The sequence below is a fragment of the Aotus nancymaae genome, unplaced genomic scaffold (assembly GCF_030222135.1).
Source record: "Aotus nancymaae isolate 86718 unplaced genomic scaffold, 86718_ANA_hifiasm-v0.15.2.pri h1tg000021l, whole genome shotgun sequence".
Lineage (NCBI taxonomy): Eukaryota > Metazoa > Chordata > Mammalia > Primates > Aotidae > Aotus > Aotus nancymaae.
Window position 1 is genome coordinate 10,890,918 of NW_026988433.1, and position 23,031 is coordinate 10,913,948.

The window sequence follows — 23,031 nt, forward strand, 5'->3', positions numbered from 1 at the left end:
CACTCAGACACACGTGATCTCACGTGAAACTGTCAAGCATGCAGGGCTGGTGCTGTCTGCCCAAGTCCTGGATGAGGAAACAGGAAGTTTATAGGGGCACCAGTGAACTCTATCCACCTGGGTATGGCCTGGAGCAGTGGCCTGACTCACCAGCCCCTGCTGAGGCCACAGGCAGAAGCCACCACACTGGGCCTTTCTTATCAGCCTTTGCGGGAAGTCCTGTCTTAAGGACCATTGACTTTCTGGACACACCTCCAGAATTGCCCTCCCACCCTGGATCTCTTCTTCACCCGGATGCCTCCATTCCAGGCCGATTACCCTCCCGAGGTTAGAAGGAGCGAGCTGGCCAAGGGCATCACTGTACTCAGATCTCTTCATTTTCCCATCTCTTCCATAGCTCAACAGGATAGCATTTAAGGCCACACATCACAGGCTTTTCAAAAAAATAAGGTTTCTTTATTGTCTTGGATGCAAATATAGTTTTAAAAATGCATTGTAGTGTTAAATACAGCTGGTGGAAACGTGCTTCTTGACAGCAGAGCATCAGAGGGGCGTGCTCAGGGTGGCATGGGCCGGGGGGTCTCTGGCCAAACCAGACTCTTTTCTGGGTTTCTTCTTCAGACCACGAGGGGTAACCATCTCCTCAAAGGAGCCCGGCCATGATCACCAAAGCTCACACCAGAAAAAAAAACGCCATTTACACAATAAACTGAACCTGAAAAAGGACCAGAACATGGTGCTTCTGCTGTGAACAGAAGAGCAAGTGAACCCGCTCTCCTTTCCCGCGCGGTGGGAAAAGATTCAGCTAGAGAAGCAGGGACACTATGGGAGGCCTGTGGGGGACGGCCTGGAGCTGTGCGGCCCTGGCTGAGCCCTTCCTGCCTTTTTAACTGCAGGATGTAAACTCTATAGAAATGTACAGAACTTCAGTTTCTCCCAACCCTCCACAATCTCAGCTCTTGAGACCACCAAATACCTGTTAGGAAATGCAGAAGAGAGTCCTTCAAATGAGCTACACCCAGGTTCAGAGCACAGAACCAACAGTGTGACTGGGAAATGGAGGTGAATTCTGCTATACGATTGAAGAGGATTTCACACAAAATTCCATGAAGTAAACACGCACACGCAAGCTTGTGCAAGGGCACGCCCATGCACACACATAGTCAACATTCAATGTTAAGAGTTCCCTTTTCTTAAAGGTTGATTTTTGCAAGTCCCGACAAGCAGAGTCCCATGTGGTGGCGGGTGGCGGAGAGGGGGCTGGCCCTGGTAGAGGCATGGAGGTGGGGGTCCTAAAAAGCTTCCTCAGTATTTCTGGATTCTCTGCCAAGCTTCCCACCTGCCCTGTGTGTCCCTCACATCACAAAAACCTGTCCAGCTGCCCAAGGCCACGGTGCCCACCGAATGCCACAAACACACTGCTGAGCCTCAAAGCTCTTCAGCCTCCCTCCTTGCTGTCCCCTCTCCCCCGACTGGTGTGCAGACGTGGTAAAATCCTCTAAAGTAGAGATGTCAAGGGCCCGGAGACACACGCCACATCCCTGTGCAGCTCTGGCATCCTGGCTGGCCACCACTGCACATGCTGCCTGCCTGGATCACTGCTGCCCAGCCCTCTCCCTCCTCCCCAAGGAAACACTGGGGAGAAGGTATAGAGGTAAAAGGCCACTTTCCCACCAGAGGGAAAACAGAGAGGCTCAACTCACACCCAGGCTGCCTGCTAGGAGGGCCCAGGCGGACCAGGCAGGGGCCAGACAAGGGAAAGGGTGAACAGGGGTGATGAGAGGGTATTTCAAGCCTGCCGTCGGAGCCAGGGTAAAAAAGAGCTGGGCCAAAGCAAGGTCTGTCTGCCAGTGCAGGACCAGGCCCACCGTACACCAATCCTCCGACATACAGGGGTCCACTGGCCCGGGGCAGGCCCAGCTCCACTCCACAAGTTCTGAGAGCACAAGGTCTTGCCCTGATGACAGCAAGACCTCACCAGCTCCCAGCTGCAGCTCCCATCTCTGAGTTACCTGCGCCCCAGCTGCCGGCGGGGCCAGTCCCAGTTGTGCATGGAGATGGGGTGGGTGTTTGAGACCCCCCCCACCAGCAAGACAGTAGTGCTGCATGCCACCGTGCCACTTTATCTGGGCAGAGACTGGGGGTCTGGCACCACCCTGGGATTTTGGGTGCCGTGCCCTCTAAGAACCCAAATTTACATCCTCCTAGCCAGAGAAGACAAACCTTAGGACTGACTTCTAGAAAAGGGAGTGTGGTCAGGGCCCACGGGCGGGAAATGGGAGGGCTGGCTGACCGCTGACCCTGCTCTCCTGGCTGACAGCTCCAGGGCCATGCACAGCACCGGGGGGTCTGCGGCTTTCCGGCCCCTTCCCCTCGACCCAATGCTGCCATCGGCACCAACAGCCAGAGCTGCCACTGCTTCCTGCTGAAGGAGGCCAGCCCACTTGGGGTGTCAGCTGCTGCATGCTGGCTGACTGCAGAAAGGCCCTAAGTGGCGCCTGCCCTGCCCTGCCCTGCCCTGGGGTCTCCCACTCACCACAGAAAGCAGTAGGTGCAGCGTACGGGTATTTCCCAGAAACTAGCACAGGGATTTGGACGCCAGCAGTTCTTCTGGCTTTTCTTTTTGGACTTTGTATTTTTTTTTGAGACAGGGTTTCGTTCTATTGCCCAGGCTGGAGTGCAGTGGTACAGTCTCGGCTCACTGCAACATCTGCCTCCTGGGTTCAAGCGATTCTCTTGTCCCCTGAGTACCTGGGATTATAGGGGTGCACCACCAAGCCCACCTAATTTTTTTGTATTTTTAATAGAGACAGGGTTTCACCATGTTGGTCAGGCTGGTTGTGAACTGACTTCAGGTGATCCACCTGCCTCAGCCTCCCAAAGTGCTGGAATTATAGGCATCAGCCACCCACCTGGCCTCTATTTTTAAAAGCAGGGTTTCACTCTGTCGCCCAGGCTAGAATGCAGTGTGGCATGTTCATAGCTCACCGCAACTTCTAGGCCCAAGCAATCCTCCAGCCTCAGTCCCCAAAGTAGTTGGGACCACAGGTGCTCACTGCCACATCTGGCTAAATGTGTTTTTTTTTGTTTGTTTGTTTGTTTGTTTTTTGTAGAGACAGGGTCTCATTATGTTGCCAGGGCTAGTCTCCAACTCCTGAGCTCAAGTGATCCTCCAGCCTCAGTCTCCCAAAGTGCTGGGATCACAGGCAGCAGCCACCGTGCACGGCCCAGGCTGCTTTTCTCTCTAAAGCATCAGCATTATAAAGTTTCTTTTATGGAAGTGGGGACAAGAATCAGGGTGAAGTGAGTGTAAACAAAGCCCACCCTGTGGTCAGCATCCACTGGAGGAGGCCAGCAGAGTGGCCTCAGATGTCCCTGCACCTGGCCCAGGAGCCCAGGACAGAGGTCAAATCTAGGGCCCTTGGTCTGGCTGGATTCATCAGGCAAGATTCCAAAACAAGAAAACCTCTAGAAAAAGAAACAATCATGTCTGCAGCAGAGATATGGCACTGTGGCCCTACGGCCATGGCAATCGTGAGCACCAAGAGAATGAGTTACAGAAATGTCTCCAAAGATATGCATCTACTAGACAGTCGCTAGGACGGAGGGACAGACACACACACACACACACACACACACACACACACACACACACCCCTTCAAGGCTCACACAACCTAACAGCCTTAAATATCCGAAGAAACAGAATCACAACATTAAGTCAGCAGAGGGAGAGGTAGGCTGAAGCAGCAGGAGGCCAATTTTATATCCCACGGAGTTTTAAAAAATGACTCCCCAGCAAGGGGTGGGGAGAAAACCACTGATTTAGGAGAGTTCTTGGCTCAGCCAACCACTGCGGTTATCTACACGTTTTACAAAGGCACGGAAGTGGAGAGGGGCTGCACTCATGTCCCTCCCCGGGGCCTGCACAGCTGGCCACATTGGGTTCTTCCTTTTTCCCTTCTGGCCTTGGTGGAATTTCTACCACGGTGGTCTCTGCCTTTGGGATGATGCCTTCATGCTTATCCCCAGGTAAAGGATGGAGTCTATTAGCATTTCCCCAGGGGAAATTCCAAGGACCAGCCTGGCCTCATCTTATGTTCGCCCCACGGGAAGGTGATCTGGAAAGCCTTTAAACACGTGCTCTGGGTGGCTGAGTGGTGTCACCAAGCTGCTCTTGTGTGGGGCTGAAGCACAACAAGGGGGCAGGCAGCTGGCCGGTGGCCTACAGTGGGGGTAGAACCCCTGCAGGCCTGCAGGAGCCAGGGAGAGCCTCCAACTGGACCTAAACTTTGGGGGCAGCACAGGGGTGCCCCTCTTCACATGGCTCCCAGGCTCCCTCAAAGCCCTCCCCAGGCCCTGCAGGCAGAGAGAGCAGAGGTCGCCTGGAAAGCCTGCTGGCGGCTCTGAACTCCTCAGCAGGGCTTTAAAGCACATTCTTTCCACGAGGAGGTACTCTTGGCTGGGCTTCCTGAGTGCTGGAGAGAGTGCCTGCCCCTGCAGCTCCCTGCAGAGGTAACCAGAGAAAGGCGAGGATTGAGGCTGAGCCAGCTTCTGGCTGTGGGCTCAGGATGGCCCTCAGCCCAGCCATTGCCTCCACCCAGCCCAGATCTGGGTATATTCTTTGCTGTCTGATCTGAGAGATGCCTAGAGACAGCTGAGGGCTGATGACCACAGACTGCTGCCCGCCAACATTGTTTCCTTCTCCAAACACAAGATGGGACAGATTTTTGAGTGCAGGGGCATCTTTGGTCCGAGAACTGTCCAGCTGGTTTGGGGCTCCCAGCTGAACGACATCAGACAAGATGGCAAGGCTGACAGGACGTGGAGTCTGATCTTTTGGATGCTAGAACTTCAGGGTTCTAAGCTCCTACTGGACACACCTGACCTGTCCACAGCTGCAGCTGGAGGTGTGTGGAGAAGAATGGCAGAAGGGCCACGGTGGTGAGGTGACATCCAAGAAGGCCCCATGGAGCTATAAGAGGACAGATGAAACATGCCCAGCAGGGTCTCCCAGCCAGAGCAGCCACTGTGCATCATATGCTTCCATTCTGGTCCTGTGTGTCCCACATCCATTGTTTTTGCAAACATGTGTCCTCGGAGGTCTCTGAAGAAGGCACTTCCCCCTGGCAGCCTGCCATGCATAAGCCTGAATAGAAGCCCAAGTCCATCCACAAGGGCTGGGTGCTGTCAGAGTTGAGGGGAGAAAGACACCTTCTAACTGCCCCATGGGCAGGCCAGAGAGTGGAGCAGGACATCAGAGGCATGCGCGTGGACAGGCATGGCAGGAGGGACAAGGCTGGGTCTCAGGACAGGAGCAGGCCCTGTCACCCTCAACCCAAGGGTTCCACTCACTGGCGCTCGGCCTGGCAGGCCATCAGGAGGGCAGACCAGCATGGCCAGCACTTCCCTTTTGTCTGCCCCAAGGGCAGTGGAGGTTGGTGACTGAGGTCACTGAGTGAGAGAGTTCACAGCAAGGGGTTCCCAAAGGTGGGCTATTGCTGTCAGCAGGCCCCGAACCTGCTTCAGACCTGAGCAAGGCCTCCCGACAGTGCGGTGGGCCAGCAGAGTTGGAGGGAGGCACCGAGGCTGAGTGTCAGCAAGGGCTGGGGGGGGCGCAGCCTCCTCTCCATGGGCAGGGAAGGGTCTCCTGGCATCTCATGCGGCCACATGCCAGCTAAGCAGCTAAGACTCCCCCAGTCTCTTGCCAATCCTGGTGATGGCCTCGGACGCCTGCTCCGGCAGCTGCGCCGGGTCTGTGAGGATGGAGGTGGAGGTGCTCAGCTGCCGCAGCGTGTTCAACACCACTGAAAGACAGAGAGGGTCAAACACAGGCGGGACACAGACCCACCACACACCGCACGCCTAGCTTTGGACCTACAACCCATGTGAAAATGCTCAGGCACTGGCGAGCGGCAGCCGCACTGGACTGCAAGGAGGAGTGCCGGGAGCCTTCTCCAAGACCTGGGCACTCACCCCTCTGCCTCCAGAAGCCTCCCCAAATCCGAGCAGGGGCTGCCATGGGTGGAGCATCCTACGCTGCTTGTGCTGCACAGGGCTGCCAGCTGTTCTGATGTTAAGCATCTATAACCTTAACATATAGGATCATCTTTGCTTGTTATTATCAGAATTAAACAAGAAAACACACCTGAAGGCACCTGATACAGGGCCTGGCAAATAGTGGGCACCTGATCCATGCAAGTTGAGTCTCAGCAGGCTGGCAGATCGCAAGGGCAGGAGCTGGTGCCCACTCCTGCCCCCACTGGGGGATCCCGAGGGCCTCCTGGACGGCATTGTGCCCTGGCCCCACCTGGCTGCCCAAAGTGGAGTCTGGATTTCCCCCAACACTGTCCTCAGTCCGGGGCTATCCTCCCTCCAGGACTAGCATGAAGCCCCTCGCCCTGGCACCGCCCCACTCACTCGGCCTGAGGATGGGCAGGGAGCAGTGCTGGTCCAGCCAGGACAGCGCCGTGCGGTGCAGCTCCTCCAGGCTGCTGGTGGACACCATGCCCTTGAACGACTCGAACAGCGGCTTGATGATGATGCTGAACTGCAGCTGTGGTTAAAGAAAAGGCAGGCACGGAGGAGGGCTGGGGATGGCGGACCCGAAGGTGGCTGGGCTGGCCTACTCATTTCCCCTGAGACTAGTAAGTATCTGTACACAGAGAATGGATCATTGGGGAAAAGCGGGAGAGACCTCTAGGCAAGGAGTGTCTTCTACTTCATGAAAATACTCTGCTTTAATTGTACCTGGACAACAGGGCCAAGCCTCAAGCAGATAGGAGGCAGGGACACAGAGGTCTCTAGTATGGAACAGGTCCCAGCACAAACACGTGACCAAAATGATTCTTACATACACTGGCAGGCACATCAGAGGCGAGAGCAGGGGCAAGGGCAGAAGCTGGCTGAGCGAGACAGTTCACACCTATAATCCCAGCACTTTGAGAGGCCAAGGTGGGTGGATCATTTGAGGTCAGGAGTTCGAGGCCAGCCTTGACAACACGGTGAAACCCCATCTCTACTAAAAATATAAAAATTAGCTGGATGTGGTGCTGGGCACTTGTAATCCCAGCTACTCAGGAAGCCGAGGAAGGAGAATCGGTTGAACCCAGGAGGCTGAGGTTGCAGTGAGCTGAGACTGCACCACTGCACTCTAGCCTGGGCGACAGAGCAAGACTCTGCCTCAAAAAAAAAAAAAAAAAAAAAGGCAGGAAGCATCTGCCTGAAGGTGGTGTTTGCCTTCTGTGTTAAATACAAAGGTGCGTGTGGGTCTCAGACCAGCTTAGTGAAGGCCCAAGGCCTGTGCCCAGTTCCCTGACCTCGGCCTGATGATGGAGAGTGTGCCATTTTATCAGAGGCTCTGATTCACTCCAGACACCGTCCAGCTCTATGAATGACAGGGATAAGGCGGGCAGTAAAATAGCAACACAGGGGAACTAAAGCTGGTGCCTGTCATCACTTCATTTAAAAACTGCCTCTTATAGCCAGGCACGGGTTCACACCTGTAATCCCAGCACCTTGGGAAGCCAAGGTGGGTGGATCACCTGAGGTCAGGAATTTGAAGCCAGCCTAGCCAACATGGTGAAACCCGTCTCTACTAAAAACACAAAAATTAGCCAGGCGTGGTGGCAGATACCTGTAGTCCCAGCTACTTGGGAGGCTGAGGCAGGAGAATCACTTCAACCTAGGAGGTGGAGATTGCAGTGAGCGGAAATCATGCCACTACACTCCAGCCTGGGTGACAGAGAGATACTCCATATCAAAAAAAAAAGGAGAAAGAAAATAAAACTGCCCCTTAGAGCCTGGGCAACATGCTGAAACCCCGTCTCAACAAAAAAATACAAAAATTAGCCGGGCATGGTGGCATGAGCTTGGAGTTCCAGCTACTCAGGAGGGTGAGGCAGAAGGATGACCTGAGTCTGGGAAGGTGAAGGCTGCAGTGAGCCATGACTGCATCACTGCACTCCAGCCTGGGTGACAGAGTGAGACCCTTTCTCGGGGGAAAAGAAGAAACAAACAGTAAAAACCTGCCCCTTCCGGCAAACACAGGTGCTGTGCCCTGCCCTGCCCTGCCCTGCCCTGCCCTGCCCTGCCCTGCCCGGCAGCTGCAACTGGGACTCTCTCCTCCTACACGACTGTCTCCTCTGGCTGTCAGCCCCACGCCCGTGTCAGGGCTCTCATGTGCCGACTGTGTACTCAGTGGTAGAGCAGTGGCAGAGTGGGGAGTGACCAGGCAAGAACCACTCCTCATGAGAGCTGTGCTGACACCTGGAAGGCCGAGTGCAGGGTGGCCTTGGCCCGAGACAGCTCCTAGCGCTCAAGTGGACATGCTTCATTAGGCTTCGAACTGGGCTCTGCCACTCGCCCTCCCGGTGGCTTCAAGGACCAAGCTGGCTGCCGGGCTGTGTGGGACCACACCTCCTTCCCCTGCACCTTCTGCAAGTGGCTCTAGCATTGTCCTGATTTCTTAAGGACCTAGAGAGCAAAGCCCACCGTTCTACCTCGCCAGCCTTTCCTGCAAAGCACCCTGAAGCCCCATCAACAGCCACAGCCCACACAGCAGGCCAGGCCAGACCACTCCCTTCTGAGACGGACACTAGCACTGCCTGTCGTGAGGAGCTTGGTGACAGCCATTTAAAGAGTCTTTCTAGAGTAACTACAGTGTCATGGTCTGTGGCTTCGGTGCATTGGCTGAGGGCTAGGAAGAGCAAAAAGAAAACCGAAAGATACAATCCAGAACTTCCAATTCTGCAGGGTCCGGCTTTTCACGTATTCATCAAACATGTCTCTCATGTGATCGAACTGGCGCCGGGTGACAGGGACTCCTGTGGCAGGGAGCAGTTGCTGGCAGGAGCTGAAATGACAGGAGCCGGGGGAGCTGTGGAGCAGCCAGTGGCCCATAAGGACCCTGGGACGCAAGATGGGCAGGGCTGGCCTACTGCTGGGCTGCAGCCAGGTGCAGAGAAGAGAGGTCTGTGGAAGGAGGGTGACCAAGAGTGGAACTAGTGCAGTAAAGAGGCATCGACCAGTGATGAGGCCTCAGGGTCCCACCTCTGAGACAGGCCCTGCATGGGGATGGGGTGCCTGGTTGGAGCCCCAAGGCTCAGAAGCTCACATGATAGTGGCATTGAGCTCCTCGATCTCCTCCCGCAGCCGCCGGGCCTCCTCCTGCATCTGGCCCCTCTCCTGCTGCAGCTTCGTGATGTACTCCACGGTCTTCTGCAGCGTGATGGCATGGCTGGTCTGTAGAAGGGGCAGGCGGCTGGAGGCGGCACCCACAACCAGCAGGCCTGCCACCAGCAATGACCACGCAGGGAGCACATCCTGCCAGTTCCCCTGCCCTGCCACGGCCCATGCTCTTGGCAACTCACCAGCTTGGAATTGTTGGAGATGAGGCTGTTGAGTGTGTCGAAGCCCATCTTAATGTTGAAGCGCCTTTTCTGCTCAGCTGAGATGTGTTTCATCTGTCGGTTCTGCTGGAGAACCCGCTGGTCACTGAGACAGGCATGTTGCAGGCACGCTGCCCACCCTTCCTCGCCCGCTATGCTGATGGTGGGTGCCTAAGGGCCAAGGCTAGAGAGCTACGTGGGAGGAGGGCATGACGAGAAGCTGAAGGCTCCAATGAGGAGCCAGGAGGGGACAGGACTAGGAACCCTAGAAAACCAGCACTGCAAAATGGGGTGCAGCCAGGGCAGGAAATCATGGGCCGAACTGGGTGCTGCCCAGCCCACTGTAAGCCTCTCCTTCCCCTCCCAGTCCTGCCTCCTCCCCCTAACCCAGTCCTGGTGGTGGCCATGCCCCTCCGGGGCCAGGTAGCCTGAGTGGTACCTGCCACACTAGGTAGACTCACTGTTGGCTCCCAGGCTTGGGGCCTACCCAGAAGCCTCCAGCGGGCCCACTGTCTCCACAGGGCTGGTTCGTGGGAAGGGACAAGGAGAAGCCTATTTCTGATCCACCCCTGCCTGGGGCAGCTCTGGCTGGGTCTAGGTCTCCGTTCCAGACAGACACAGCTCCTTAACATCCTTCTGCCCTTCCTTCCCATCCTCCCAAGGGAACCAAGACCCGAGAGAGACATTCGGTACCTTTAATGCAGCCACATTTTTGGGGTCGGATTTCCCTGAGCAGTTGTTCTGGGGAGACTGAGGGCTGGGGCTCTGCTCTGATGCGCACGGAGAGGCCTGCCCTGAGTTTGGGCAATCCCGACCTGGTGAGAACAGTCTCCTCTGAGGGATGGAGCTCTGGCCCCCCAAAGCCACCAGGAGGCAGCCTGGGGTCTCTGCAGGGTTATGAGGTGCTTGCTGCTACCCGCATATGGCACTTGGTTCTTTAAACTGCACACATATGCTTCCTTGGATTTTTCTTACCCATTCCCTGAAAATTTTAAATTAATAACAACAACAAAAACACCCTTAACCCACACAGAACACAATGGAGCAACCCTGTGTGACATGTTCCAGTCACTGGTGTCACTTTAGGAGGTATTTCCCAGGTGGGCTCTTTATTATTATATTTTTTAATTTAAAAACTTTTTTTTTTTTTTTGAGATGGAGTTTTGCTCTTGTGGCCCAGGCTGGAGTGCAATGGCGACATCTCAGCTCACCGCAACCTCCACCTGCTGGGTTCAAGCAATTCTCCTGCCTCAGCCTCCCAAACAGCTGGGATTACAGGAATGCGCCACCATGCCCGGCTAATTCTGTATTTTTAGTAGAGACGGGGTTTCTCCATGTTGGTCAGTCTGGTCTTGAACTCCTGATGTCAGGTGATCCACCCACCTCAGACTCCCAAAGTGCTGGGATTACATGCATGAGCCACCACACCAGGCCACAAAAACATTTTTTATAGAGACAAGTTCTCACTATATTGTCCAGGCTGGTCTCAATCTCTTGGGCTCAAGCGATCCACCTGCCTCAGCCTCCCAAAGTGCTGGGATTACAAGAGTGAGCCACTGTGCCCAGCCCAGGTGGACTCAGCCTTCTTGGTCCATCCTGCTTTACTGTACAGATGTCTCCGCTTCCTTTCCTCTGTGCTGGACGATCTTCCCCCAGCTCCCCGTGAGGCTGTGCAGCAGGCTCTAAGTTCTGTGTTCTGAGACTCCAGAGACAAGGCAATGTTGGCCCTAACCTCTCCCTCGATTATTTGAGGGGCTTGACTCATAACTTTCCTTCCTCATTTGTGTCTTCCTGAGGGAGGAGGGAGACAACTGTTTGCTCACAGAGTTCCAGGAGCAGCTACACCATGTTTTTGGTTTTTTCTTTTGAGAGATTCTTACTCTGTCACCCAGGCTGGAGTGCAGTGGCTTGATCTTGGCTCACTTCAACCTCCACCTCCCAGGTTCAACTGTTTCTCCTACCTCTGTCTCCTGAGTAGCTGGGACTATGGGCACATGCCACCACATCTGGCTAATTTTTTTTTTTTTTTTTTGGCAGGGATGAGGCTTCACCATGTTGGCCAGGCTGGTCTCAAACTCCTGACCTCAAGTGATCCACCCATCTCAGCCTCCCAAAGTGTTGGGTGTACAGATGTGAGCCACTGCCCCCGACCCACACCATGCTTTTATTTAAGAAAAGGGGCCATTTCTATTTCCCTTCCCGGCATGGCAGGCATTTGAGGGAAGGAGACCCATCTGCCTGCATCCCCTACCAGCAGCACAGCCTTGGGCAAGCCGTTCATCCCTGACCTAGCCTGTTGGCTTCTCAGATGTCCCTGGGCAAAATCAGTCCTGCCCTGACTGTCTCATCCCTGGAAGGCCCAAGAGTGGACATGGGCCACAGACCTGTAGGCTAAGACCTGCTGGGGAAGGCCATGTTGGTGCCCAGATAAGGCCGGGTGGCTTCTGTGGCCACAGAAACCCCAGGCTGACATTCCCAGAGACTGGAACACTAGGGTCCCTCAATCCCTTCTCTGGGTGAGAACGGCAGCTCAGAGCCAGGCCTTTGAGGGTGGTCAGCAGGGACTCCCAAGCACACCGGCCACCTACACTGCCACGTGCCCACTACTTTTCGCCCTGCCAGTGCCACCACAGGTCATCCTGCCATCCACAGAGCGTGTTCCCAGCCTGTGTTATCAGCAGGCTCCCAAGACCTCACTGTGTGTCCTAAGCCCAGGCTCTGTCCTGGAGAGCCCAGCAAGCGGCCCCCTGATCCACGGCAGGCCCAGTTACTTCCCTTGTGATGCCCAACCGTCCCTGAGTGGATACTCACTGGGCCCTGTGACAGTGACCTGGGGGCTGCCCCCATGCAGCGGGACCTGCTCAGCCTTCCCCAAGGTGTCTTGCGCTGTGCTTGGGAAGAGCCGGGAGACGGGGGCAGGTGGGCTGCTCGTGCTGTGGCCGAGATCTGTCACCAGGATGCTGCTGTGGAACTCCGGGACCCCAGGAGCCTGCAGTGACATGGGAGAGAGGTCACCCCCGATTGCTGATGCAGGGTGGGACACCTGTCATCTCAGTGAGGGCCGCCCAAGAGCAAGTTATTCCAGGGTGATAAGGACACCGGGAGTCTGTCCAGGGCCCTCCTCACCCTGGCGATGGCGGCAGGTGTGATGACCACGCTGGACGGGGACACCGTGGAGGCCAACATCCCTTCTCTCTTCAGAGGCCCTGATGTCATGATCACCGCTTGTGGTTGGCCTGAAAAGGGAGCTGCCAGGACAAGGAGGAGGCTCAGTTGCAGCCCTGGGACACAGCGCCTGGCCCGCCCTGCCAAGGCCGCCTCTCTGCCAGTGAGACAGCTTGTTCCCAATCGCAGGGGATAGGAAGACAAAGCCATCAAGGCACCTAAAACTTTATTTGTGTAATTTCTTGAAGGAGACATGTTATAGACCCAGGAGAGATGGCCAGGACCACGTGTTTTAACATTGTAGGTTGTGACTAACTTTAAAAAAAGGTAGAGAGTAGAGGGTGGGCTCGGTGACTCACACCTGTAATCACAGGACTTTAGGAGGCCAAGGTGGGCAGATCGCCTGAGGTCAGGAGTTTGAGCCTGGCCAACATGATGAAACCCCATCTTTACTAAAAATACAAAAATTAGCCAGGTATGGTGGTGCACGCCTATAATCCCAGCTACTCAGGAGGCTGAGGCAGGAGAATCGCTTCAACCCAGGAGGGGAGGTTGCAGTGAGCCAAGATTGCACTCCAGCCTGAGTGACCGAGTGAGACTCTGTTTCAAAGAAAAAAAAAAAAAACAAAAGATAGAGAATAGAGAACAGAAGAGATCATACACATGTATTATTTCATGACACTTCTGTTTCATTTGTGTGTGCGCGTGTGCACGTGTGGGCACCAGGGTGGTGGTGGTCAAAACTTTGAAAGCCTCTGGGACAGGAAAACATCCCTCTGGGTTGGGGGAGCCCCACACTGAGTCCCCCACCTGGCTCACCCGGGGCGATGCAGGCGTTCTTCAACACCAAGGACACGGGCTCTGGTTTGGGAGCAGGCACTATTTTGTGAGGCTGCTTAGGCCTTCCCCCCGTCAAGGATACAGGTTTGGGGTGCACAAAAGTTAACCGAGGCTGGGGGGGAGGCCGGGTGACAGGAGACAGTGTCAGGCCACAGGGGGTCACTGATGGGGCAGGGTGATGGGTGGTGATGACGAGGCCCTGACTCTGGCTGAAGGTGGTGGCAGAGGCATCATGGGTAAGGGTGGCGGAGGCTGTGTGGGTGATGACAGACGGCGGTTTGCTGACTCCAACAAACTTCTGTGGCTGCTGGAAGGCAGGTGGAGCCAGAGGGTTCAGGGCAGTGGCTGGAGGAGGAACTATCGGTAACATGGGAGACACAGGTGGCGGGGCAGGGCTGGGGGACAGCAGGGGCATGGTGAAGACGGGCAGGAAGGGCTGCGGGACACTCAGAGGCGGCTCTGAGGGACCAAAGTCTGTGGGCTGGATAAATGGGTCCTCAGTCCGGGAAGCGCGTTCACAGCCCTGCCCATCCACAGGATCCAGGGATGGGGCAGCGTGGGGCGTGATGAGGCTGTCAGGAAGGCTCACGGTGGGAAGGGCGGTGGTCGGTAGGATGCTCTCCTGAAAAAGGAAGAGAGGAGCTTGGAAGCAATGCTGGTTTAGACAATTCCTTTTGAGAGCTGCACACTGCCAAGTCCAACAAGACAGGCTGGGCACTGGGACAGAGGGACAAAGGCCATGTCTCCACGCCTGTGGCTGCTAATCTGGGGACACCGATCTGTGTTTTCCTGTGTGGCTGTGGGGGTCTTGTTTCCATTAAAAACTAAATACTCAGTCCTCAGACCAGGCAGCGGCCCTGGCACAGCTGGTTAGCAGCCTGGGAATATCTTGTTTCTAGAGTCCAGCAGAGTCTCCCCAGTCTCTGCCATCTTCTATTACTGAGCAAAGGCAGCCTGGACTGCAGCTGCTCGGGGCTCCCCAAGAACAGTTTCACGTGTCAACTCTTCATGAGGCCACCTCTTGCTAAATGGGAAAAGCTATGAGGAATCAGTGGTTCAGATCCCAGTCTCTGCAGCAGAAATTCTTCCCGGAGCTGGTTTGAAGATGGTGCCAGGTTGTTACCAGTGTCTAACTGGTCATGGGCATAATCATGAGGGATCCATAAGGACAAAGAATGGTTCCTCACTCAGCTCTGTAGCCCAAGCAGTTGTAAGCAACTTTTTTGATTGCTTAGTAAAATGTGAAAGAAATAAACAGATGTTATTTTTATTAGTAATCCATATTTCTCTTCTCTGTCTAGCTAATTCTGTCTTAATTAGCCGGAGCAGAGCTAGCTGCACATAGGTTACCTGGCACCTCAGGCAGGAGCACACCTGGACCAACAGGGTCTCTCGCACCTCATGGGTGCTGAAGGATGCCGTCAACAGGGCTGGAATCGTCCCTCTGCACGTTAGCGCTGGTCTGGCACTGTTTGGTGCTTTGCTGGTGACTGTGTGGCTGTGTCATTAGCCTTGCTCTGGCAGCAAGCTTTGATGAACAGCCCTGTGCCTGCCGGCCCCTTCCCCCACCCATTCCCCAGCTTCCTCTACCTGTGCAGGTGGGTTGTTGGGATCTGGTACAGGTGCTGAGGCAGGTGCAGGTAGCATGGAGCCAAAAATGGAGCGGCTAGAAGAGAAGAGGTCTGAAAAACAACAACAGGGTCTCTTGAGCTCAGTGTGCCCAGCATTTGCTGGAATCAAGACTCAAACAGGGCCAGGCATGGTGGCTCATGCCTATATTCCCAACACTTTGGGAGGCTTAAGTGGGATCATCACTTACTTGAGATCAAGAGTTCAAGACCAGGCTGGGAACAAAGTGAGACCTCATCAATAAAAAAAAAAAAAAAAAGAAAAGAAAACCAGCCAGGAATGGTGGCTGACAACTGTCATCCCAGCACTTTGGGAGGCCAAGGTGGGCAGATTATGAGGTCAAGACCATCCTGTAATCCCAGCACTGTGGGAGGCCAAGGCGGGTGGATCATGAGGTCAAGAGATCAAGACCACCCCTGCCAACATGGTGAAACCCCGTCTCTACTAAAAATACAAAAATTAGCTGGGTGTGGTGGCACATGCCTGTAGTCCCAGCTACTCAGGAGACTGAGGCAGGAGAATTACTTGAACCCAGGGAGTCAGAGGTTGCAGTGAGCTGAGATTGCACCACTGCACTCCAGCCTGGCAACAGGGCAAGACTCCATCTTAGGAAAAAAAAAAAAGCCAGGCATGATGGTGCACACCAGTGGTCCCAACTACACGGGAGGCTGAGGCAGGAAGATCACTGAAGCCCAGGAGATTGAGGGTGCAGTGAGCTGTGATCGTGCCACTGCATTCCAGCCTGGGCTACAGAGCAAGACTCTGTCTCAAAATAACAAAGACTAAAACAGGCTGGGTGTGGTGGCTTATACCTGTAATCCCAGCACTTTGGGAAGCAGAGGCAGGAGGATCACCTGGGCAACACAGGAGACCCCATCTTTATAAAAAAAATGAAGAAATAAACTGGGTGTGGTGGTGCATGCCCCTGGTTCCAGATAGGAGGCTGAAGTGGGAGGATCACTGAAGCCTGGGAGTTCAGGGCTACAGCGAACCATGATTGAGCCACTGCTCTCCAGCCTGGGTGACACAGCAAGACCCTGTCTCTAAAAACAAAAGACTCAAACAAACCAAGGACTAAACCCCTAAACCCCACATGGCCGAGGGGGATGCCATGGCCAGAGGGTATTACCCTCAGAGACATCTTTTTTTCTGTAGAAAGGGGACTCTGGTTGGAACCACACATGCTGGCAACTATCTTGGGCTCTGAAACACTCTCAGGCCTGGGATTTCTGCTGTTCTCACATGGCAGGGGCTCAAAGACCCATCTAACTGCAGGGCCTTGGCAGGGAACTGGCTGTGTCATCACTGCCCTCTGCTGCTTCGAGGGAGAACTGCTTACAGTCATGGCTAAACCCAGGGCCAATTTCCTTGGAGAACAATGTCTCAGAAAAACTTTCCAGACCTTGCAGTTATTACAAAAAAATAGTTCAGTTTAAAAAAAATTCTGTGCCTGTCCCCTTGTCCATTCTACCAAGTCTCTCTCTTAAAGGAAGGCAGCGATCTGCTCTGTGCTGGGCTGGGAGAGGCAGGCAGCCGCGCACTCGGCCTTTGGTCCTCACCCTGGAAAGGCTCGAAGGTGTCCATGAAGTCCAGGTTAGGCTGCAGAGGCATCAGCCCCGGCTGGATCATGTCTGCATTTCCCAGATGTGCTGCAGGAACCACAGAGAAGAGGAACCATTTTGTCTTCTCAGACAATGATGTAAGAATTGAAGAAAGACCTGGAACAGACCTTCCAGGCCCTGCTCACAGTTTTCCAAGGAGCTGGCTGGGATTTCTACCTTCTCATAGGTTTGTGGCCATTCTGCACCCTCAAAAGGCAGGAAAGTAAGTTTTTGCCAGGAAGGTAAAATTGAGTATCAGGGAATGGACACCCCAGGAAGCTGTGAAGAGCTCAGCAGAGAACAAAGACCTCCTCCAACACTGTTCTAATTTTCAATCTTTGTGTTCTTCCCTGAGGGGTTAACTGAAGACTGTCACTGAGGTGAACGGTCACACCCAGGAGTGCTTCTGACTTTCTTTAGCATGAGTCACGGCCCGGCCACCTCAGCCTAGGCACGGCACATGTCCCCCATGAAGGCAAGAGTACTGAAATGTGCCAATGACTCAGACTAGACCCTGCCGCTGTCTTCCCACCATGGCGCCACGGGAATGGCAGTTGCCCACTCTGCAGACCCCACCCACTCAGCATGTGCAGCCTGGAGGGTAAATGAGGCCAGCTATCCTTCCTTCCTTACTGCCTGACCCCAACCGTGACACACAGCAGCTCAGAGACGGCCCTGAAGGAAGCCTGGCCCGGAGCGGGCTGGCAGAGAAGGAAGCAGCTGGCTGTTCAAAGCCCAAGGCTCTGGTTTGGGTTACCTATTTCCCGGGGATTGGGCCAGGCCACTGGCTGGTGTGACGACAGCGTGGAGAAGAGGGTGTCACTGAATTCAGACATGAGCATGTCTGTGTCCAGCAGGGGGTCCTCCTCCATGGGGACGGGGGTCTTCCATCCGTCCCTGTGCTTGTGCCAGTACAGCATGTCATAGTCCTAATACAACACCAACACGGGGGAGGAAGCATCAAAGGGTAACAGTGGGATGCAGAATTCCCACACCTGTCACCTGGGGAAATTCGTCACAGGGGCTGCTCCACAGAAGTGAGGCACCAGGGTGGTGGCATTCAGAGAGTGGCTCCCTCCAGCTCACCCAGGAGAGAGAGCTGGACTGCTTCTGAGCCATTTCTAAGACCCCAGTGAGGGCTCATGGCCTGCCACCTTCTGCAGGGCTCCCAGTGGGCCACTGAAGGGCCTGCTGTCTCATGTCACAGTGGGGGTCCTCAGAGCTCCCAGGCTCACTCACCTGGGCCAAGCTGGAGAGGTCCTCATCCTTGTGCTGCTGTAGCTGTGGGCAAAGGGACAGAACAGGGTGGTCACCAGGGGCTCTAGAATATACAGAACTCTCAGGGAGGCAGGTAGGGAGAAGAGTCCTGCTCATGCCACCGCAGGCCGATGCCTGCACAAAGAAGATTCCCACCCAGGGCACAGATGGGGAAACTGAGAACAAAAACGATACGACCTAGGCAGGCCATCTCCTGGGCTAGTCTGGCACGCTGGGTCCCAGATTTACTTCTTGACGCACCACGCCCAGGTGGGGCGGCTGTGGAGTCTACAGCCTTGGCCAGGGCTCTGAACCCAGGCTCTGCCTCTCCCTCCCTTGGCTGGCTGCCTGAACACTCTAGCTGGATACCCTTTTCTTGAAGTAGGTTCTCCACTTGTGATACTCCCGGATCACAATCTCAATGCGGCTCTTCCAGTACTTCCCTTCTGTGGTGATGGCCTGAAAGACAGAGGGCAGAGTGAAAAGAGGGGGCTCTGCTTGATTAGCAAAGCTTAACTGATGTACCTGTCTGGCACTATGATCAGGCCTCAGGCAATCCAGCTGGAAATCCCACAGTGGCTACCATGTCACTCAGAAAGCAAATCCCACTTCTGTGCTACAGCAGGTCCTCTAGCTAATAATGCGCTTTCATTTCAAGACCTAAGGTAGCCAAAGGCCTTGGGGGCACAGTCCTGAGGCTCTGCCCAGGAGTATGGGGTAAGAGCAGAATGCTCCAGCAGAGGAGGCAGGGAAATGCTGTGGAAACTCCCAAGCCCCCCACAAATGCCCCTTCCCCGAAGCCTCTGCCACATTCAAAGGGCAAAAATAAACAGCCAGTTCCAGGAAGTTTCAGGTGGAATGCGCCCTCTAGGGGCCTAGCATCCAACCTTCGAGTGCTGCCAGCATGGATGCCTTGCATGACAGCCTTCCAGCTCTAGAGCTAAGGAGCCCCCCATGCCTGGGCCTGCCTCACTTTCAGATCTCAAGGCCTGAATCACCTCACCTACAAACACTTCAGTGTGTGTCCTCAACAGCAAAGATGTTTTGTTATAAAGAACTGATTACAATATTGCCATACCCAACAAAATGATATCCCTTGATACTATCTAATACCAGATTACACCTGACTGTCTCACAGCTGTCTTTCATTAGCTTACCTTCTAAATTCCACCTTTATCGTAACAGTGAGACATGCCTGGACAACATGAAAGCAACGAGGAAGAATATGCAGTGAAGAAAACATCCTCCCCTCGCCTGGAGGCCCTAATCCTATCCCCAGAGGCTCCTGCTATTAAGAGACTTCTGTATATTCTTCTAGACACTTCCTGTGCATGTATAATCACACATAGACAAACACTTTAAAAATTACCAGAAAGATATTAACCCTCTCCGTCCTCGAGCTGGCCCTTCTGAGAAGGGGGAGGTTCTGGCAGCCTGGGGTTGCCAGAGGCCACTGGGTCCCAGGCCTGGCCCCCAGGCCATGGATGGCACAGGGCAGGCCCAGGGCTCCCCTCCACAGCCTCTCCTGCAGGATTAGCCCGCTGTGAGCCGCTCCTGGTGAGGTGCCAGTGCATTTCCTCTCTCAGCCACCCTGGGTCACCGCCAAGTACCTCTGGCCGGCGGTGCTCGTCTACATCCACAGAGCCGTCCAGGGGCGTCACAAAGTGGCACACAGGATTCTTGCGCTTCTCCAGATCTGAGAAGAGAGAGGGTGAGAGTCATCACCATGATCCAAACCCGAGGGAGCCCCGTCTTGTCTGGTGCACCCCTCCCCCAGGGCGGACAAATTCCCAGGTACCCTTTCCTTCTCCTTCCTGTCGAAAAGGAGATTTCAGGGGAATAAAGGAGCCCAGGTGAAAGGGGAGGAATCTGTCAATAACCCCTCAGTCAGAAAAGCAGCGTGGCTTCTCAGAGAAAGACCAGCCCAACACAAGCCTGCCCCAGCACACTCATTTCCCAGAGAAGCTGCCAGGTCCAGGGCACCCAGGCTGGAGAGAGACAGCCTGTGCCCGAGTCTTCCTAGACCTGCTCCCTGACTCCAGATGTCACCCCTCAAATGTCCACTTCCCTAGGACTTGGCTTGGGTTTCCTATCAAAAGAGACTAGACTTCTGTTAGAAACTTGGCTTGGGTTTCCTGTAGGCAGAGCAGACTCTGGCCCCTGGGTGCCCAGGCCTCCAGGGCATGGAGCTCTGACCACCACGGGCGCCTAGGTTGGGCGGCACTTACACTGCATGTACCAGGCCCGCCAGATGGCATTATTGAGCCGGATCTTGTCTCTCCACTGGAGCTTCAGGCCCTTGAAATTCTTCCACTTTGGAGACACCAACTTCCCACTGAAAGGCAAAGCAAAGTGGGGAGACTCAGTGGTTCCTCTGAAAATGAAGTGAAATTTAAAAGTGCTACCCAGTCATTCCAGGACCAAACTCCTGACTGATCCACCCCCAGCCACAGGTCAGGCTTCATGGAATTCAGGTCACTGGGGGATTTATTCAGAGTGATACATAGGGCAGGGAGTGGCGGGGACGCTGTCAGGGTTCAGAGGACAGGACTGGCCGTGGGGTGTAGCCACTGGCGCGGGCGACGGCATATGGGGTTCACTATGGTCTCTGTCTACTTTGGCATATGCTACACATTTTCCATAACTAAAAATTAAAAAGAAATCTGTTGACCACAGAGTGAAAACCAGGCTCCTTTGACTGGCTTTGCCACGAGCCCCGGTGAGGCATTCACAGTTCAAGCACCTGAGTATCCTGCTGGCCTGAGCTGCTGCAGGGCAGGGCCCTTCCTGCCTCCCAGAGCCTCTGACATGGTCCTCACTCTTGATGTCCCTCCACTTGGCCACCTCCTCATCCCTCAAGATGCTGCCCCCCCATCATCTCCTCTGAGCTGGCCAGGTCTCTCCCAGGCTGCGCCGATTCCTTCAGGGTCTCTCTGCTCTCTGCTTCGGGTCAGTCTCACAGGAGCACTTCTGCAGCTGTGTCTGCACACACGCACCTTCCCCTGTGGACAGTGCAGCTTCTCTAGGGAGGACCATTAGGTGGCTTGGCACACAGTAGGGGCTCAATTAACAATTCTTCATTAAATAAGTCAAGAGCACTTGTAAACCCAGCCTCCCCGTGGCACAGCCGTCTTGGGCAGCTCAGTTTTCCAAGTGCTAGGCCAGGAGTCGTCTCTGGGCAGTGGCATAGGGTTTCTCTTTTTCAGATGGCTTGAGATGGGCAAGGCACTATTTCTGGCCCCTACCACAGGGGGGCTGTGGAGGTTTTATCTGACCACAGGCCACAGCCCTGCCCCTTCTCCAGTCCCACTCAGAAAGGCCACGTGGCAAGCCAAGATCTGCCAACAATAGCTGCAGACTTCACAGGAAGCGCCTGAGCAACAAACATTCCGTGAAGCTGGAACCTGCTCTGGAAGGCAGACGCCCCTGGCTATGACCCTGGCAGGACCCTCACGCCTATCCCCACTCAACCCAGCAAGGAGCCCAGGTTCTGGGCAATACAGGCCAGAAGGTTATGTCACCCCCAGAAAAATGTCACAGCGCATCCTCTTAGCACGCGAGAGACATGCAGAGAGCAGCAGCCTCCGCCCAACAGGTCGGGCACTCAGAGAAGTCACACGTCTTCTTCCTTCCTTCTCTTCCCAATTCAAAGGCTTGTCTAACCTACCTCCATGCTGATGGCCTGGCCTCACTGGTGGTACAGCAGGCAGCTGTGGCATCAGAGAGCCACCGCTGTGTCATGGCATACCTGCTGCCTACCTGTGGCAGCCACGGCAGTGTCCTGGGTACAAGCAGAATGACACACTCTCCTCCAGAGTGTGTTAATAAGGACTAAATAAGAGCATACTTGTGTACAGTAAAATACACACACACGTACATGCTTAGACACACACACAACTGGTAAACCCTAAAGCAAATACAAAGATATTAATAACCATCTTAATGTTCTACAGTTATTACTGAAAGGCATAATTTTTTTTTTTTTTTTGAGATGGAGTCTCACTCTGTTGCCCAGCCTGGAGTGCAGAGGCACGATCTCAGTTCACTACAACTTCTGCCTCCTGGGTTCAAGTGATTCACCGGCCTCAGACACTCGAGTAGCTGGGACTACAGCCACAAGTCACCACATCCGCCTAATTTTTTTTGTTTTTGAGATGGAGTTTCGCTCCTGTCACCCAGGCTGAAGTGCAATGGCATGATCTCGGCTCACTGCAACCTCTGCCTCCCAGGTTCAAGTGATTCTCCTGCCTCAGCCTCCCAAGTAGCTGGGATTACAGGAATGCGCCACCACACCTGACTAATTTTGTATTTTTAGTAGAGACGGGGTTTCACCATGCTGGTCAGGCCGGTCTCAAACTCCCGACCTCAGGTGATCTGCTCACTTTGGCCTCCCAAAGTGCTGGGGTTACAGGTGTGAGCCACTGCGCCCAGCCTAATTTTTGTATTTTTAGTAGAGATGGGGTTTCACCATGTTGGCCAGGCTGGTCTTGAACTCCTGACCTCAAGTGATCCTTACACCTCCACTTCCCAAAGTGCTGGGATTACAGGAGTGAGCCACCACGCCCAGCCGGGCATGATGTTTTTAACAACCCCTGCCCTGACTTCAAAAGCCCTTTCTCTTACATTTGCCATATTGCCATGTGGTTCCTCTTCCTCCACAAGTGGAAAAGGTGACACCTGTGCCCTCTGCCAACACCAGGAACAGAGACCTGGGCAGAGGTCGGCCCCAAGTGCCAGGCCAGCCCTGAGGGTGGGATCCGCATAGCTGCAGAAGCCTCACCCGCTCTGTGCTGTGAAGAGCTAAAGAGTGAGGTCAGGGGATGGGTGAGGCGGTGAGGTCCCCCTCATGCAGGATGCCCTTGGCGGAGGCACACATTATGCCTGCAAGCTGAGTGTCCTGAAGGGCAGACAGCTGTAGGCACAAGGTGGATAACCAACCTGGCCAGAGCAGCCAGGGCAGGTTTTCTGGAGGAAGTGGCATTTAAGCAAAGGCCTAGTGGATAAGGAACACCAGCTCAGCTGAGAGGAGGCCAGGCCCATGGAGTTCCTTCTGTCTGGCCTGTGGTGGCTCCAGTGAGCAGGAACTCAGCCTGATCCAGGCAGTGAAAAGCCCTCAATGTGTGGGCCAGGTGTGGTAGCACCTGCCTGTAGT

General features: G+C 54.6%; 1 protein-coding gene across 2 annotated transcripts in view; it reads right to left on the reverse strand.

Annotated features, from left to right (window-relative positions):
* Positions 1–431: 431 nt before the first annotated feature.
* MLXIP (MLX interacting protein) overlaps positions 432–23,031 on the reverse strand; it is a 70,586-nt gene continuing 47,986 nt past the window's right edge. Inside the window, exons 2-17 of one of the 2 annotated variants that reach the window (XM_012476937.2) lie at positions 20,108–20,214; positions 19,490–19,575; positions 18,249–18,338; positions 17,862–17,903; positions 17,380–17,551; positions 16,581–16,670; positions 14,983–15,074; positions 13,372–14,014; positions 12,514–12,635; positions 12,199–12,376; positions 10,081–10,202; positions 9,370–9,471; positions 9,114–9,241; positions 8,729–8,852; positions 6,419–6,548; positions 432–5,805 (exon numbers count right to left, since the gene is read on the reverse strand). In XM_012476937.2, coding sequence (XP_012332360.2) covers positions 5,684–5,805; positions 6,419–6,548; positions 8,729–8,852; positions 9,114–9,241; positions 9,370–9,471; positions 10,081–10,202; positions 12,199–12,376; positions 12,514–12,635; positions 13,372–14,014; positions 14,983–15,074; positions 16,581–16,670; positions 17,380–17,551; positions 17,862–17,903; positions 18,249–18,338; positions 19,490–19,575; positions 20,108–20,214 — 2,350 coding nt within the window. In that variant the 3' untranslated portion in view covers positions 432–5,683. The remainder of the gene's footprint in view (positions 5,806–6,418; positions 6,549–8,728; positions 8,853–9,113; positions 9,242–9,369; positions 9,472–10,080; positions 10,203–12,198; positions 12,377–12,513; positions 12,636–13,371; positions 14,015–14,982; positions 15,075–16,580; positions 16,671–17,379; positions 17,552–17,861; positions 17,904–18,248; positions 18,339–19,489; positions 19,576–20,107; positions 20,215–23,031) is intronic. The other variant, XM_012476938.2, reaches the window with a different exon arrangement.